This window comes from Ursus americanus, chromosome 21 (assembly GCF_024610735.1).
Source record: "Ursus americanus isolate L20-20 chromosome 21, mUrsAme1.1.p, whole genome shotgun sequence".
Taxonomy (NCBI): Eukaryota; Metazoa; Chordata; class Mammalia; order Carnivora; family Ursidae; genus Ursus; species Ursus americanus.
Window position 1 is genome coordinate 28,879,361 of NC_142147.1, and position 15,419 is coordinate 28,894,779.

Consider the following 15,419-nt stretch of genomic DNA (forward strand, 5'->3'; position numbering starts at 1 on the left):
TTTATTTGAGAGAGAACATGAGAGGGGGGAGGGTCAGAGGGAGAAGCAGACTCCCTGCTGAGTGGGGAGCCCAATGCAGGACTTGATCCTGGGACTCTGGGATCATGACCTGTGCTGAAGGCAGATGCTTAACCAACTGAGCTACCCAGGTACTCACAACAGATATAGATTAAAGAATTCATATCCAGAATAAAGAACTCTTCCAATTATTAAGACATAACAACCCAACAGAACAGTGGGCCAAGGAGAACAACAGAAAAATCCTTAACATTACTCAAGGCCACTGTATATGTTGCACATTGCACCAACTCGGGTGTGCTTTTCAGACTACAGTGTGAATAGTGCCCCCTAGCGTTGCGTAGCGCACAAGCTCTATACTAAAAGATACAATCTTATACTATATGGTTGGTGGCCCTGTGAAAATGCAAAGGAGAGTAAACTATGGGATACCATTTCACACTCATCAGATTGGCCAAATTGTAACATTTAAAAATGGTAGGGAAGGGGCACCTGGGTGGCTCAGTTGGTTAAGCATATGACTCTTGATCTCAGCAAGATCTTGGGGTCGTGAGTTCAAGCCCCACGATGGGCCCCACACTGGGCTCCTCGCTGGCCTACTTAAAAAAATGGTAGGGAAGATGTGAAATATCTGGCATTCTTATAAACTGCCTCTGTGAGTGTAAATTGGTACCATCACATTGGAAAGAAATTTCACAATATCCGATAAAAATGCAGATAACCTATGACCTAGCAAATTCCATGTCTAGGTATATCCTAGAAATAGTCCCACTCATGTACAAGAGACACGTCCAAGAATGATCACTGCGGCCTTGTTTGCCTGAGCAAAAAACTGGAAACCAGCTGAATGTTCACCAGCTGAAGAATGGAGGGGTAGGGTAATATGTTGTATATTCATACAGCAAGCGACTCAATCTTGTGATCGTGAGTTTGAGCCCCATCATGGGTGTAGTTTACTTAAAAAAATAAAATCTTTAAAAAATGTAAAACCATGCAAAATAACCATATGTATTGCTTAAGGATACAAACTTATGTAATAAATGTATTGAGGATGGTGACTGCCTAATGGAGGGAGGGGAAGAGTATCAGGGAGGCATGGGGGATGGTAAATGTGGGGTTTCAAATACTACTAGTCCTGTTTTATTTCTCCAGAAAATAAAAACATGAAGCCAATACAGCAAAATGTTTACTGTTAATTGTGTGGTTGGTGTTAATTCTTTTTATCGTTATGTGTAAAGTATTTCCTAACTTTTTATTTCTAAGTTACATCAGTGAGAACAGAGACTGGGTCCTTCTCAAGGAAGAACACACGGGTGCCTCCATTTCTCACTTCCCCTTCCCTCCTCAGCCCAGGAGAGGCTGCCTCCTACTTCCCTGACCCTGCACTTGCTGAGGATGCCAAAAATAACCTCGACCCTCCGTGGGGGAGGAGGCGGGGAACAAGGTTCTTAAGTTCTTACCTTCCTTGTCTCTTTCTATTAATATAGTCTACCCTTTAGATTACTCCCCCCACCCCTCGAAGCTCCTGTCTTTTCCCTCTGGCCTCCCAGTCACACTCTTTCCTATCTTCTCCACTTGCTCCTGAGCTCTCCATGGCCTCCAGGGCTCCGTCCACACCCCCCTTCTTCTCTCCTCATTCCATCCACATTTCCTCTGGATGATTTTACCCTAACTCATGTCCTCAAGGATGTCCTACAAATAGATGGCCCCTAAATCTCTAGCTGCAGCCCATCTCTCCTGAGCCCCAAACTAGCCCCTGCAAATGTCCACCCCCAGTCCTCATCCTCAGGTAGCACAGAAAGCCTACACTCTGAAACTGAGCCCATTGTCCCTGACCTGCAGCTCCTCTCCCCAGGGTCCTCTTTCCTGATGCATGGTGCCACAGTCCTGTCACTGCGCAGTGACCTGGGAGCATGCTCTACTCCCTCCTCCTCATCCCCCACCCGCAACCAGCAGATCAGCTCACTGGTCCCCTCCCTAGGGCTCCCAACACCAGCATTTTCTGGGCCTCGTCATTTCTCCTTGAATTACTCCAGTAACCCCTCAACTGCGTTCTCTCCATCACCATCCCCGCCCCTGCCGTTCCAGCCTCCCTGCCACAGAAGAGAGTAATCTTCCTAAAGTGCATCTTCCATCCCAACACCCTTTTCTCATAATCCCTGAATGGAGGAGTCGTCAGGAGAAAACCATTCGCCTTCGCGGGGTGTATAAAGTCCTCCCTAACTTGCCCAAGTGCCTCTCTAGCCCCTCGTACTCCACCAGCCCAGCCGTGCCCTGCTGTCTTCTCCGGCCTTCGTGTATGGTGATTTGGCCCCAAATACCCTTCTCTCAAACTGTCCCTCACGCACCATTTCTCTTTGTTCCCTAACCCGTAATCCTTCCTTCTGCCTTTGTCTCTTTGCTCAAGCGAACCTGGGCCTGTGTGATCTTCCCACGCCCCTCTTCCAGGTGGGGTGTTCAACCTAGATCACAGCCACCTTCACACTTCGCTGTTCCACTGTGATGACACTTGCCCATCTTCCCTATCAGTCAAGGAGCAACAAGAGGATTGTCCCCTATCCCGGAACCTCGGGTGCATAGCATAATGGCTGGCATAGTGATGGTGTTCAGAAGGCATATGACTGGTCGACCTGGGGCTGACAGCCTACTTAAGCGCCAATGCATCTTTTTTTTTTTAATTTAAAGATTCATTATTTATTTGACAGAGAGAGAGAGGGAACACAAGCAAGGGGAGTGGGAGAGGGAGAAGCAGGCTTCCTGCCGCGCAGGGAGCCCAATGCAGGGCTCGATCCCAGGACCCCGGGATCATGACCTGAGCCGAAGGCAGACGCTTAATGGCTGAGCCACCCAGGCGCCCCAGCGCTAATGCATCTTAATTTTTTTGCAGTGGTTGAAACACACTGTGGCCACATGCGGAGGGCATGGGGCAGTTTTGGGCACCCAGGCACTAGTCCCAAAGGTGGCCTGGGATCTCCAAGGAGAATTTGGAAGGAGGCAGTATCAATTTTCTTTTCTTTTTTTAGAGAGAGAGAGTGAGGAGGAGGGTAGAGGGAGAGCAAGAGAGAGAATCTTAGGCTCCAACATCAGGCTCCATCTCTCAACTCTGAGATCATGACCTGAGCCAAAATCAAGAGTCGGATGCTTAACCAACTGAGCCACTCAGGCGCCCCGGCAGTGTCAATTTTCTTAATCTCAAAAGACTTGCTCTTCATTAGACCAAAGGTTAGGACACTTTAAAAAGGGCAATTGGTTCCCCTTTTCATCTTTATTTCCTTAGGGAGGAAAAAAAACAATCCTGGTGGTTGACATCAGGGAGGCAAAGCCACGAGAGTTAGGTGGGAGGATCTATATATACCTCTGTGATCAACAGCTTTGCTTCCTCGCCCCCTGCGCAGCTGGAGACGGGCCGTGGCTTCCAGATGTGGGAACGGTGCAGGCAAGCGAACGTGCCAGTGCCTGGTACGCAGACTGAGGCTCCACAAAGGCTCGCCCAGTAGGCTTCTCCTATGGACAGTCTCTCGTGTTGATTAGCAAACTCTGGGAATCAGGATCAGCGAACTAAAGAGTCACTTACAAGCTGAAATACCAAGGCTGGTGTTCCCTGTGTGCCAGGCAGGCAGTCCTCCCCACACCCGTGTTACCCATAATCTCACCGTATCCCTGAACCCTATTGTCTGGGGGAGTGGGGCCTTCATTTCAAAGGCGAGGACACGGACACTCTGCGAATGTACTGACCTATCCAAGATCACACCACCAGTACATCCTGGAGCCACAGTTCCGACTTAGGCCAATGGTCTGCTAGACCAGAGGATACGCACTGAAGGCCCGTGTCTCTGTGTGGCCCCTAGACATGTATGTAACAATCCAACTTTCCTGCTTCTCCTGAAAAAAATTCTTAAGATCTGATGACAATCAGTTGGAACAAAATAATGGCTCCTCGTTGGACAAGGAATACACTTCTCAGTTCACTCCACTTAAAGTTTCCTACCCCTGGAAATACTTGGGTTTGCAACCCTTGCACCATAGCTTCTGCACATTCCTTTACTTTAGAACAGGATTCCCCCAAAGTGGAGGCAAGCAAAATACTAACCCATGGTGCCCTTCATCTTTCGTGAAGGAGGCCAAGAGGTGGGAAGCACCGTCTGGTTGGCCCGTGTCAGCTCAGGTGAGTGGGTGCTGTCATCTGAAGCTGGTTGAGAATGTGCTGCCACCGTCACCCCGAAGCCTTGTTTCTCCCACTGCCGGCTGGTTTCTTGGCTTGGCAGTTATGGATGGGTTAGGACAGAAGTGTGTTCACAATGGCACTGGATAAACGAAGAACAAAAAGTATGGCATGAAAATATTAGCTGAGGAGCGCCTGGCGGGCTCAGTCAGTGGAGCATGGGCCTCTTGATCTTGGGGATGTATGAGCCCCATGTTGGTCTTAGAGATTACTTAAAATTAAAAAAAATATATTAAAAGAAAAGGGTAATCCCAGATGAAAAGATATTCACTGGCAGTCAAAATAGCCCAGAGTCGTAGCAATAAAAAAGGAATTGGGTGAAATCTTGGCGGCGATGAGGGAATATACCTCGAGAAGAGCTATTTTCTCTCAGTTAACAGAATGTAATTCAACCAAGACAGGGTGAACTGGATTGAGTGTGCAAGTATTGTTGAGCAAAGCATGGGGTGCCCACAGCAGAACTTCTCAGAGATTTCCTGAGGTTGTACAGAAAGGTCTTGTTGTTGAAGCAAAGGAAGATGGTGGGAATGGGCTCTGTTACCCTGCTCTGTTGACAGGTTGGTTTCACCACGAAGGAGCCCACCGTACCTCTCCCCATGGAGACATTGCTGGGTTTCAAAGCGCTTTTCATTCTCTTGGCTGCCTGAGCAAACAGCCATCACTGTTTCCATTGTGAGCTCCTCTCCTCTTGGAGCCAAGCCCAAGTTCAGGGAACATGTGCTTGAGACCAACATTTGGCAGCCTGGGTCCCCACTTGGAGTGACTCTCTGTCTTTGCCTTTTTCCTATTAAGACTTTGCTGAATTTGGAAATTGAAATGCAGTGCTGAACACGCTTACTGCTAAAAGCTGGTTTCTACCTCTGGCTGGCTCATTAGTACAAGGGCCAAAAAGGCCACACCCAAATTCAGGACCCAAGTGACCAGGCTAAGACAAGAATTATTTCTATCTCTCTCTTTCACCGACATAACTGAGGCCATATGTATCTCAAAGCATCAATGGACTCAGGTTCCTGGAGAAAATTTCTTTTTGCATTATTGACGCAATTAAGAATTTTTATGAGAAATCCTACGTCACAGTTGAAAAAACCAAGCACGCTAATCGCTGGGACCTCATTTGGTAGAACAGGTGACAGGTTAGAAGTCAGATTAAATACTTTCCCCACATCCACATAGCAAGTAGTGGCAGAGTTGGTACTAGAACATAATTACCGGAATATCCTGATCAAAGTTTATTCTACTATACCAAATAATAGGACTAGGGTTTGTTTTTACATTTTTAAGTTGAGGTATAATGATATACAATAAAATGCACAGATCTTCAGTGTACAGTTTAATAAATTTTGCCAAATGTTTACACCCATGTAATCAACACTTCAATCAAAAGTTCCATAATCCTAGGAAGTCCCCTTAGGCCTTTTTCCACTCAACCCCCATCCCTCATCTCCCCCCACCAGGCAACAACCACTCTTTGATTTCTATCCCCCTTGATTAGTTTTGGGGCCCCAGTTTTAAGAACTAAAAACGGAACACATGCAACTTTGCCTGCAGCCCTGAAGTGTGTCTGCAAATTTTCCTCCTCTTTTTGGACCACAAGTACGACTTCACATTTGTCTGGGATCCATGTGGACAGCCTTCCAGGAAGTCAGTCTTAACCCCAGTACAGACAAATTTAGATTTAAAGGGATTCACGTTTTACGAGATACGAAGGCCAACTACGATTCCTCAGCATGTGATACAAAAAGAACACTTCTTTCTGGAAAATAGTTTTCTTCAACATATCTACTTTCTTGGCTCTTTCCGTGTCCCATCTCTCCTTCAGGATAGCTGCCTTTGTATCTACAGGAAGAACTGCCCGAGCCCTTGCGAGCAAGCACATAAGCATTTTCTACTGAGAGGTCACCTCCTGGTTCCGGTCACCTCCCTGCTGCGCGGGGCCTCCTCTTCCCAGCTCATCTGGCCTCCCCACACAGCATCTCAAGAGGACAGTGGTCGCTGAAAACCTAACGTTGTCCTAAGCCACTGAACCAGCTTGCTAGGAAACTGGGTTTTAGAAACTGGACAAGTTGGGCGAAGGCTTCCTCAGAACAGTCTCCAAGCCAACGAATGTTTCCAAGGTCCAGGTGGAGGCAGCTTTCCACCAGCCACAGACACGACCAAATCAGACGGGGCCTGCTTCTCTTCCAAGCAGAGCGCTGGCTGCCAGGGCGGGTCATTTTCTCCGTAGCAGCTCCGTTTCCCCAGACAGTGAGCTAATGCTTGGCACCGGCAAACTCCATAAAATGAGGCAGTTAGCCCCGTGCTTTCAGGCAGAAATGACTGCATGGAATATATACGCACAATTATTTCAATCGAGCCAGAATTTAAAAAATTCTAAAGAAAAAGAATAAAAATTATGCACACAGATGTAACATTAGAATCCACTTGTGCACCCAGAACAAAGAAGCAACGCTGGAATGTACATGTTCCCCAGGAGCCACACTTCAGAAGATGGTCTGTTAGGTGATTCTGTAGAATTACACTCAGAGCTGCCTAAAATAGGTTGGAGAGTCTCTCTTCCCTAAACAATGTCACTTCTGAGTATTTCCTGGGGTCTTGACTGCTTAAAATACAGAAACATTTTTCTATTTTTTAAATTTCTAAAATAGGCACGATATTAACATGGTTCAAAATTTTAAAATAACACAATATAAGGGGTATTCAGTGAGAAGTCTCCCTCCCGCTCCTGGGCCCCAGGCATTCTCTTACCCTCCCCTGTGGGCCCCGCATTAGTGGTTAGTGGTTTCTTGTATCGAGGCAGAGATAGTTTGGCATATACAAGCAAAACACAGATATAAACTTCTCACCCTTCTTTTTTGTAGAAATGGAATGTATTAGCGCTGTCCTGAATTTTTTTTTTGCACTCACTGTATTTAGAAACAGAAACTTGAAAATGGATTTCAATAAGGAAAAATTATGTTCATTTACCCATTGACCCAGCAAATCCCACTTCTAATCTATCCAAAAGATACCCTGGCAAAAATGCAAAATATTGCATGGAGGCTATTCACAGAGCATTTTAAAAAGAAAGAATGAAATGTCCACTAACAACTTATAAAAATGGCTGGTCAGTGCTGGGCCAAGCGACAAATAGGGGAGGAGGATGGGGGACCTCTCTGAATGTACCTTGTTTTTCCCCTGATTTTTTACTTGTTTTAACTTTGGAATCATATAAATATTTTACATGATTTTTTGAAAAGCCACTCTCCCCCCCAAAAAAAGCAAAATGAAACAAAGTTAACTGTGTATAGACTCGGAGCGATAACTACAAGAGGAACGACTTCAAGTGACTTTATTTTTAAAGATTTTATGTATTTATTTATTTGAGAAAGAGTGAGCAAGAGAGCATGAACAGGGGGAGGGGCAGAGGGAAGGGGAGTAGCAGACTCCCTGCTGAGCAGGAAGCCTGATGTGGGGCTCGATCCCGGGACCCTGAGATCATGGCCTGAGCTGAAGACAGATGATGAACCGACTAAGCCACCAGGTACCCTTCAAGTGACTTTAAAACACAATCCCTAGATGAGGGTTTCTCAACCTCAGCCCTACTGACATTTTGGGCCAGATCATTCTTTGTGACGGGGGCGTGGCCTGTGCAAGCAGCATGTCAGCAGCACCCGAGGCTCAGGCTAGCAACACTTTGCCTGTACTGTTATGCGTCATTGCTGGGCGAATTAAGTGCCGTGTGTGCAAGTCCACTGGGAGAGAGTCTGAAAATGTAGGTGGAGAGGACAAGCTGGGCCACAAGGAGCCCTTCCTTCTTACAGAGAAGCACTAGGGTTGGTCAGGAGGCAGAGGGAGTGAGGACATGTGGGCAAGAGGTGTTATTATAAGGGGGAAGGGAGGGATGGGGCAAGGTAAGCAGACTTAGGATTGGCTAGTTTGACTCATTTCGGTGGTGTCTAAGGCACAAGGGCTGTCCCTAGTTTTCTGGTACCTGGACCCAGTTGATGAGGGAGGGCAGGGGGAGAGCGGCCCAGAGTATGAGAGCCCCACACAGCAGGTGGCTGGGCAACGAGCTCTGGAGTGCGTGGTGTGAATCTTTTACTATCTCTGGGAGTGGGCTAGACTCCTGGGGGCAGTCTCTTCAGGGTAAGTGAGGCCCCAGACGTCAAAGCATCAGATGCACATGATTAACACAGGGAAGACAGCTGGACTCTTGCACCCCTTGTCTCCTAGACTTAGCCTGGGTGTCTTTTCTCTTTGCCAGCTTTAATCTGTACCCTGTCACTGAAATAACAAGAACTATAACAGTTTTGCTTCACTCTGTGAGTCTGTCCAGTGAATCATCAAACCTGAGGGTGGTCGTGGGGATCCCTGACTCAGCTGCTAAAACCATGAGGTAAAAGGGTGATAGGGAACTTCATGATGGGGTAGATAAGGCTGACACCACTGAACCCACTGCTCAGTCACTGAACGTGGGGCAACCAGATGTTCCTCTTCATATTATGCAACAGAAGTGTGCAGAATCACCTAGGTAGTTTTCTTTTCTTTCTTTCTTTCTTTTTTTTTTTTAAGATTTTATTCATTTATTTGAGAGAGAGAGAGCACGAGGGGGGCGTTGGGGCAGAAGGAGAGGGAGAGGGTAAAGCAGACTCCCCACTGAGCAAGGAGCCTGATGCAGGACGCGAGCCCAGGACCCTGGGATCATGACCTGAGCCAAAGGCAGATGCTTAACCGACTAAGCCCCCCCCAGGCGCCCCACCCAAGAAGTTTTCATGTCAAATCAGCTGAACTTGAATCTGATCAAGCCTCTACACATAACAAGTTTGGAGAAAATATGGGGATAGAGGAACCTGTTAAACAACACTGGGAGGGAATAAGCAGCCAAATCCAGCCTGTGAGCTATTACACAGGACAAATTACCCATTCCTTGAACTAAGAAGGAAAGAGAACTGTTACAGATTTAGTGAGACAAAAGACAAATGAGCCACATGCATTGTGTGGAACTTTCTTTTTGGATCCTAATTTGAACCGATGAGTAGTCAAAAGATGCTTTTGAAACAATAGGGGAAAAGCAAACACAAAATGCAAATTAGATATTAAGGAATTGCTGTTAATTTTATTGGGTGAAATAGGATGGTTAGGATTTGCTTTAGAAAGCTCCAAGAAAAACAACTGGAAGGGGCAGGGGAGAACGGATCAGGTAACAACAGCATAAAAGCCAGTGACTGTTAAGTCCTGGGGATGTATACATGGGGGTCTGCTGCACTGGTCTATTTTTGTGTCCTTTTAAAATTTTCTACAACACGTTTTAAAAGGGTTAGAAAAAATGAATTTAAAAATTAGAAGCATCCATCAAAATCCTAGAGGAGAACACAGGCAGCAAACCTTTGTGACCCTGGTCGCAAATTCTTGCTAGACATGTCTCTAAAGGCAAGGGAAACAAAGGCAAAAATGAGCTATTGGGACTTGTCATCAAGATAAAAAGCTTTTGCACAGCAAAGGAAATAGCAGACAAAACCAAAAGGCAACCAACAGGATGGGAGAAGAAACTTGCAAATGTTTTATCAGATAAAGTGCTAGAATCCAAAATCTATACAGAACTTATCAAACTCAACACTCAACAAATAATCCAATCAAGAAATGGGCAGAAGATATGAACAGACATTTCTGCAAAGACGACATCCAAATGGCCAACAGACACATGAAAAAATGCTCAGCATCACTTGGCATCAGGGAAATACAAATCAAAACCACAACGAGATACCACCTCACAGCAGTCAGAATGGCTAAAATTAACAAGTCAGGAAATGACAGATGTTGGCGAGGATGTGGAGAAAGGGAAACCCTCTTACAACATTGGTGGGAATGCAAGCTGGTACAGCCATTCTAGAAAACAGTATGGAGGTTCCTCAAAAAGTTGAAAATAGAGCTACCCTATGACCCAGCAATTATGCTACTGGGTATTTACCCCAAAGATACAAACATAGTGATGTGAAGGGGCACCTGCACCCCAATATTTATAGCAGCAATGTCCATAATAGCCAACCTATGGAAAGAGCCCAGATGTCCATCAACAATGGATAAAGAAGATGTGGTATATATACACAATGGAATATTACACAGCCATCAAAAAATGAAATCTTACCATTTGCAATGATGTAGATGAAATGAGAAATTAGAGATGAAATGCTGAGTGAAATAAGTCAATCAGAGAAAGACAATTACCATTACTCACTCATTTGTGGAATTTAAGAAACAAAACAGAGGATCACGGGGGAAGGGAAGGAAAAATAAAACAAGACAAAATCAGAGAGGGAGACAAACCATAAAAGACTCTTTCTTAATCATAGGAAACAAACTGAGGATTGCTGGAGAGGAAGGAGGTGGGAGGATGGGGTAACCGGGTGATGGGCATTAAGGAGGGCATGTGATATAATGAGCACTGTGTATTTATAAGACTCTGAGGGGCACCTGGGTGGCTCAGTCAATTGGGTGTCTGCCTTCAGCTCAGGTCATGATCCCGGAATCCCGGCCGGGATCAAGCCCCGAGTTGGGCTCCCTGCTCAGTGGGGAGCCTGCTTCTCTCTTTACCCCTCACCCTACTCTTGCTCTCTCTTAAATAAATAAAATCTTGAAAAAAAAACAAAAATGATTGATGAATCACTGAACTCCACCTCTGAAACTAATAATATACCATGTTAATTAACTGCATTTAAATAAAAAAATAAAAATAAAAAAATCAGAAGCAGTTATCAGTCAAATATGGGTTAAGAAACATGAGTAAAAACACATGATCTAATTAAATGTATGAAATTTGAGAACCTGCCAATATTTCAGAGAGGTGAGTTTAAGGCATAGGTGAGATTATAAGGGTTTTAAGAGATTAAATTAAAATATAGGAAGCTGGATGTCTGAGCAACCCTTTCAGGTCTTGAGAAAACAGGTGGAGCCCAAGGTGAAGCTGCCTTTTGTCTGAGGCCTTCAGGGTTTTCCCAGTTTCTGCTCTGAAGTCTAAATGTAGGGGTAGTTTTGTATTTAGGGGTTTTTCTGGGTATTGATTTGACAAATTTACCATAAAACTTCAGAATAAAAAGACGCTACCTCCTTACAGTCTCATACAAATCTTTACCCTTTAAAGAGCATCTCATGAGAGAGACAGAGAGGCATAACCCTCTGTGGATAAGAGCTCCCGCTAGTTGTTATCTGAACTGCTGCATAAACATGGGATTTGGGGTCAGGCAAAGAATCTCCCTGATTAAAGCAGCATATGGGAGAGCCTGGCCTTCAGGGAGTGGTATTTTTGCCTTTCTTTCTTTCCTTCCTGCTATCTAAAAAGATTTCTTGGGGTGCCTGGGTAGCTCAGTTGGTTAAGCGTCCAACTCTTGGTTTCAGCTCAGGTCATCATCTCGTGGCTGTGTGATCGAGCCCTGTGTCGGGCTCTGTGCTCAGGGCAGAGTCTGCTTCAGATTCTCTCTCCCCCCTCTCTCCCTCACATTTACTCTGTCTCAAATAAATAAATAAAATCTTTAAAAAAATAATAAAAAAATAAAAAGATTTCTTATGGAAAAAAATTGAAGGATAATTTGTTAAAATTAAATTTGTTAAAAATTGAAGGATAATACAAACATGTATTACTTCTGTCATTAAAAAAAAATTTAAGGGGCGCCTGCGTGGCTCAGATGGTGGAGTGTCGGCCTTTGGCTTGGGTCGTGATCCCAGGGTCCTGGGATCGAGCCCCACATCTGGTTCCCTGCTCAGCGGGGAGTCTGCTTCTCCCTCTCCCTCTGCCTCTCACCCTGCTCACGCGCTCTCTCTCTGTATCTCTGTCTCAAATGAATAAATAAAATCTTAAAAAAAAAAAATTCAAGAACATATGTTCACACACAAACTGGTACAAGAATGTTCATAGCAGCACTATTCACAAAAGCCAAAAAGTGCAAACAACCGAAGTACCCATCAACCGATGGGATAAATAAGCTGTAACACATTCATACAAGTGAATGTTACTTTTATTCCATAGAAAGGAATACAGTACTGATCCGTGCTACTGATTTGTGCAATAACATCATGAATCTTGAAAACATTATGTTCAGTGAAAGAAGCCAGTCGCAAAAGACCACATATTATATGATTCCATTTATATGAAATGTTCGGAATAGGCAAATCCCTGGAGACAGAAAGTAGACTACTGGTTGCTCTAGGGCTGGGGTGGGGGTGGGGTTGAGGGAAAATGGGGAGTGGCTGCAAATGGGTACCCTACTGGATTGATGAGTGTCCCCTCCCCCCAAATTTAGAACAAAAATGTTCTAAAATTGATTGTGGTGATGGCTGTACAACTCTGTGGCTATACTGAAAGCCATTAAATTGTATACTTAAATGGGTAAATTATACGGAATGTAAATTATATCCCAGTAAAGCTGTTATTAAAAAAACTTTCAAAGCTATACAAAAATGACAGGGTGCCTGGCTGGCTCAGTCAGTGGAGCGCACGACTCTTGATCTCGGGGTTGTGAGTTTGAGCCCCATGCTGGGTGCAAAGATTACTTAAAAATAAAATCTTAAGGAGGTGGGTAGGGGAAAGGGGTTAATGGGGGATGGGCATTAAGAAGGGAACCTGATGGAAGAGCACTGGGTGTTCTATGTAACTGATGAATCACTAAATTCTACCTCTGAAACTAATAATACAGGATATGTTAACTAAAATGAATTTAAATAAAAAATTTAAAAAAATAAAATCTTAAGAAAAAAAAAGCTATACAAAAATGCTGAAGAACTTTGAGAAGGATCTTGAATAATCCCAACAGGGGGAGCTTTCCTTTCCATCAGTAATTTAGGGTGTGGAGAGGTTGAGAGTTAAATATTAGATACTGGTTAAAACAGGATGGGTTGCTAGGTCACTGCTGATCTGCTATACGGACTTGGCCTTTTTAGACAGAACTCTTTTAGCTGAAAGCCACAGAAAACCTACTCAAACAGGCTTAACTGAAACAGCAATACAATTTTATCTCACATACTTGGGAGTCCAGGGTGGGAACTGGCATCCAGACAAGGTCATGGGAGCAGATTCTGGTTTCCTTCTTTATTGCCTTCATTCTCAAGCTGCCCGTCTGTGTGTGGTGGCAAAGGCAGCCACAGGCAGTCCCACGATTATGTGGCCCTTACTGTGCCTGGTACAAGAGGAGAGAGACTCTTTCTTGCTAGCTTTCGCAGCAGTTCCGGAACTGTCCAGGGCTGGCTCCCGTTCCTACGGCCAGGGAGTAAGGTTTGCTTCACCCCAGTCCCACAGGTAGAGCAGGAAAGAGTGGCTCTCCCAAGGAAGAAAGGCTGAGTATATAAGACATGTCGGCCACAACAAAGGAAGTTCTTCGAACATCAGCTCAGCCCCATAAATACTTGCCAAATCAATGTAGGAACACACAAAATGGAGCCACTGCAGAGTCCTTTCAAAGTATCACATTCCAAATTCTTATTCCATATTTTAGAGAAGCAATAACACACAAGTTAGGAAAGACGCCAAGGTCATCAGCCAGATGCCATTTTAGCAGAGAGAGCTGCTTCAATCAAGGATAGATTGTTACGTGTTCCAGAGTTCTGTCCGAAGAGATAGGTCGCTCTGGTAGAGGGCAGACCTCTTTTTTCCCCCCGACTCGGCCACAAGAAAAGCTAAGGCTTGTCCAGCACAAAGGAAGCAGCAATCCAGTGTAAACAGCTGGAAAACACTCTGCTACCAACAAGCTTGTTGCAGTTTGCCCTCCTTATTTGAACTGGTGATAATCCGGTGGGTTTCTGATCCAGGATCCAAAGGCCTGCTTTCGGAGCACACTCCAGGCTTCCTGGTAAGCAGATGCGGCCTCCTTGTACTCATGGTACGTCTCCAGCTTCCGCATCCTAATGCACACACACCAGCAAGCACACAGGTTCTCAGTCATCAGCTTGGCACGGTGGCCAACTGAGCCAGCAGCCGGACAGATTTCTAACCAGAGACCTAGGAACAGATCTAGGAACGGGAGGATTTCGGTATGCTTTCCTACAGCAATGCTCTCTCCATTGTAGGAAATTCACTAGAAAGCATCATGGATTGAAACAGGTGATAATAAACAATGCTAGTCTTGTCTGCTCCTAGTGGAATCAGATAAAACAGGAATAACTACTTTTTGGCTTAAAGTATTCTGGGAAATGGCTTACTGCAAAGAAGTTCCCTTCCTTATAAAACTCAGAGAAGACTCATGGATGCCCCCTAGGTCTACTATGACGGACCCTCCAAACTCCCAATGACTAGCTCAACTGTTTGTACCCACACACCAATCTTGACAAAATTCTTTTCCTTGACCAACATTAGTTATGCTTCTGTCCTTCTCCCAGGCCCTGAACTTTGACCCACCCTCAGCGTGAGCCAGCATCAGAATGTGTCGTGACCCCTTCTTAACAACCCCCCTCCCCCAAGAATCGACTGACCTCAAGGAAAGACACATCCTGTCCACCTGTCCCCTCACACTGACTGCACATCCTATCCCCCCTCCCGGTTCTTTCCAGCCTTGCTCACAGCTCCCCAGAAAGAACTCTTTCCTGCCCGCCCTAGAGGCTTACAAACCATATGACCTCAGCGTCCTGCTGCTGCTGTAACAGCCCCTCTCTCACTGCAATGATCCTTTTGAATAAAGTCTCTCCTGATCTTAGTTCAGATTTGTTTTCACTGACACACAAAATGCTTGGAACCCCCAAGCATTCATTTTCCCAGACAAAAAAATGAACAAACTGACCACGGACCAAATTGACCGTGGGGCATCGTTACTGACAGCAGCATCCATGGTGGCGATAGCAAGGTGCTAGCCTCTTTACAGAGAAGTTTCTAGCAACGCCTTAGCTTCCCCATTGCTGTATGATAAAGAATTTGGCAGGTCTTGTTGCCAGTTGCTGGGAGGGAACCTCCAAACCTTCTGAATTTCCCCAGGGGTGGGAATGTCTTTGTTCTTCATGGTGGGCCCCTGTGATCCCGCCTGAGTTTAAATTTAACAAGGTCACTCCTGGTGGGCCCTAGACGATCAGGATGGGGCTGGCCATGCCAGAAAGAGTCCAGTGGGGTCTGTGCTATCAGTCTGACCTCCTGACCGAAGGGGGAGACGGCGAATGAGTTCAGTCACATCACATGGCCAACAACTCCGTCAGGCTGACATAATGAAACCACAATGAAAACTCTGGA

At 45.3% G+C, this 15,419-nt stretch overlaps 1 protein-coding gene across 16 annotated transcripts in view; it reads right to left on the reverse strand.

Moving 5' to 3' along the window:
• The window catches only part of ADAT1 (adenosine deaminase tRNA specific 1), a 44,701-nt gene that overhangs the window by 10,601 nt on the left and 18,681 nt on the right, over positions 1 to 15,419 (reverse strand). For 8 of the 16 annotated variants that reach the window (XM_045796032.2, XM_045796033.2, XM_045796031.2 and 5 more), the window contains one exon: positions 12,211 to 14,107. In XM_045796032.2, coding sequence (XP_045651988.1) covers positions 13,975 to 14,107 — 133 coding nt within the window. In that variant the 3' untranslated portion in view covers positions 12,211 to 13,974. The other 8 variants (XM_045796038.2, XM_045796035.2, XR_006779335.2 and 5 more) reach the window with 7 other exon arrangements.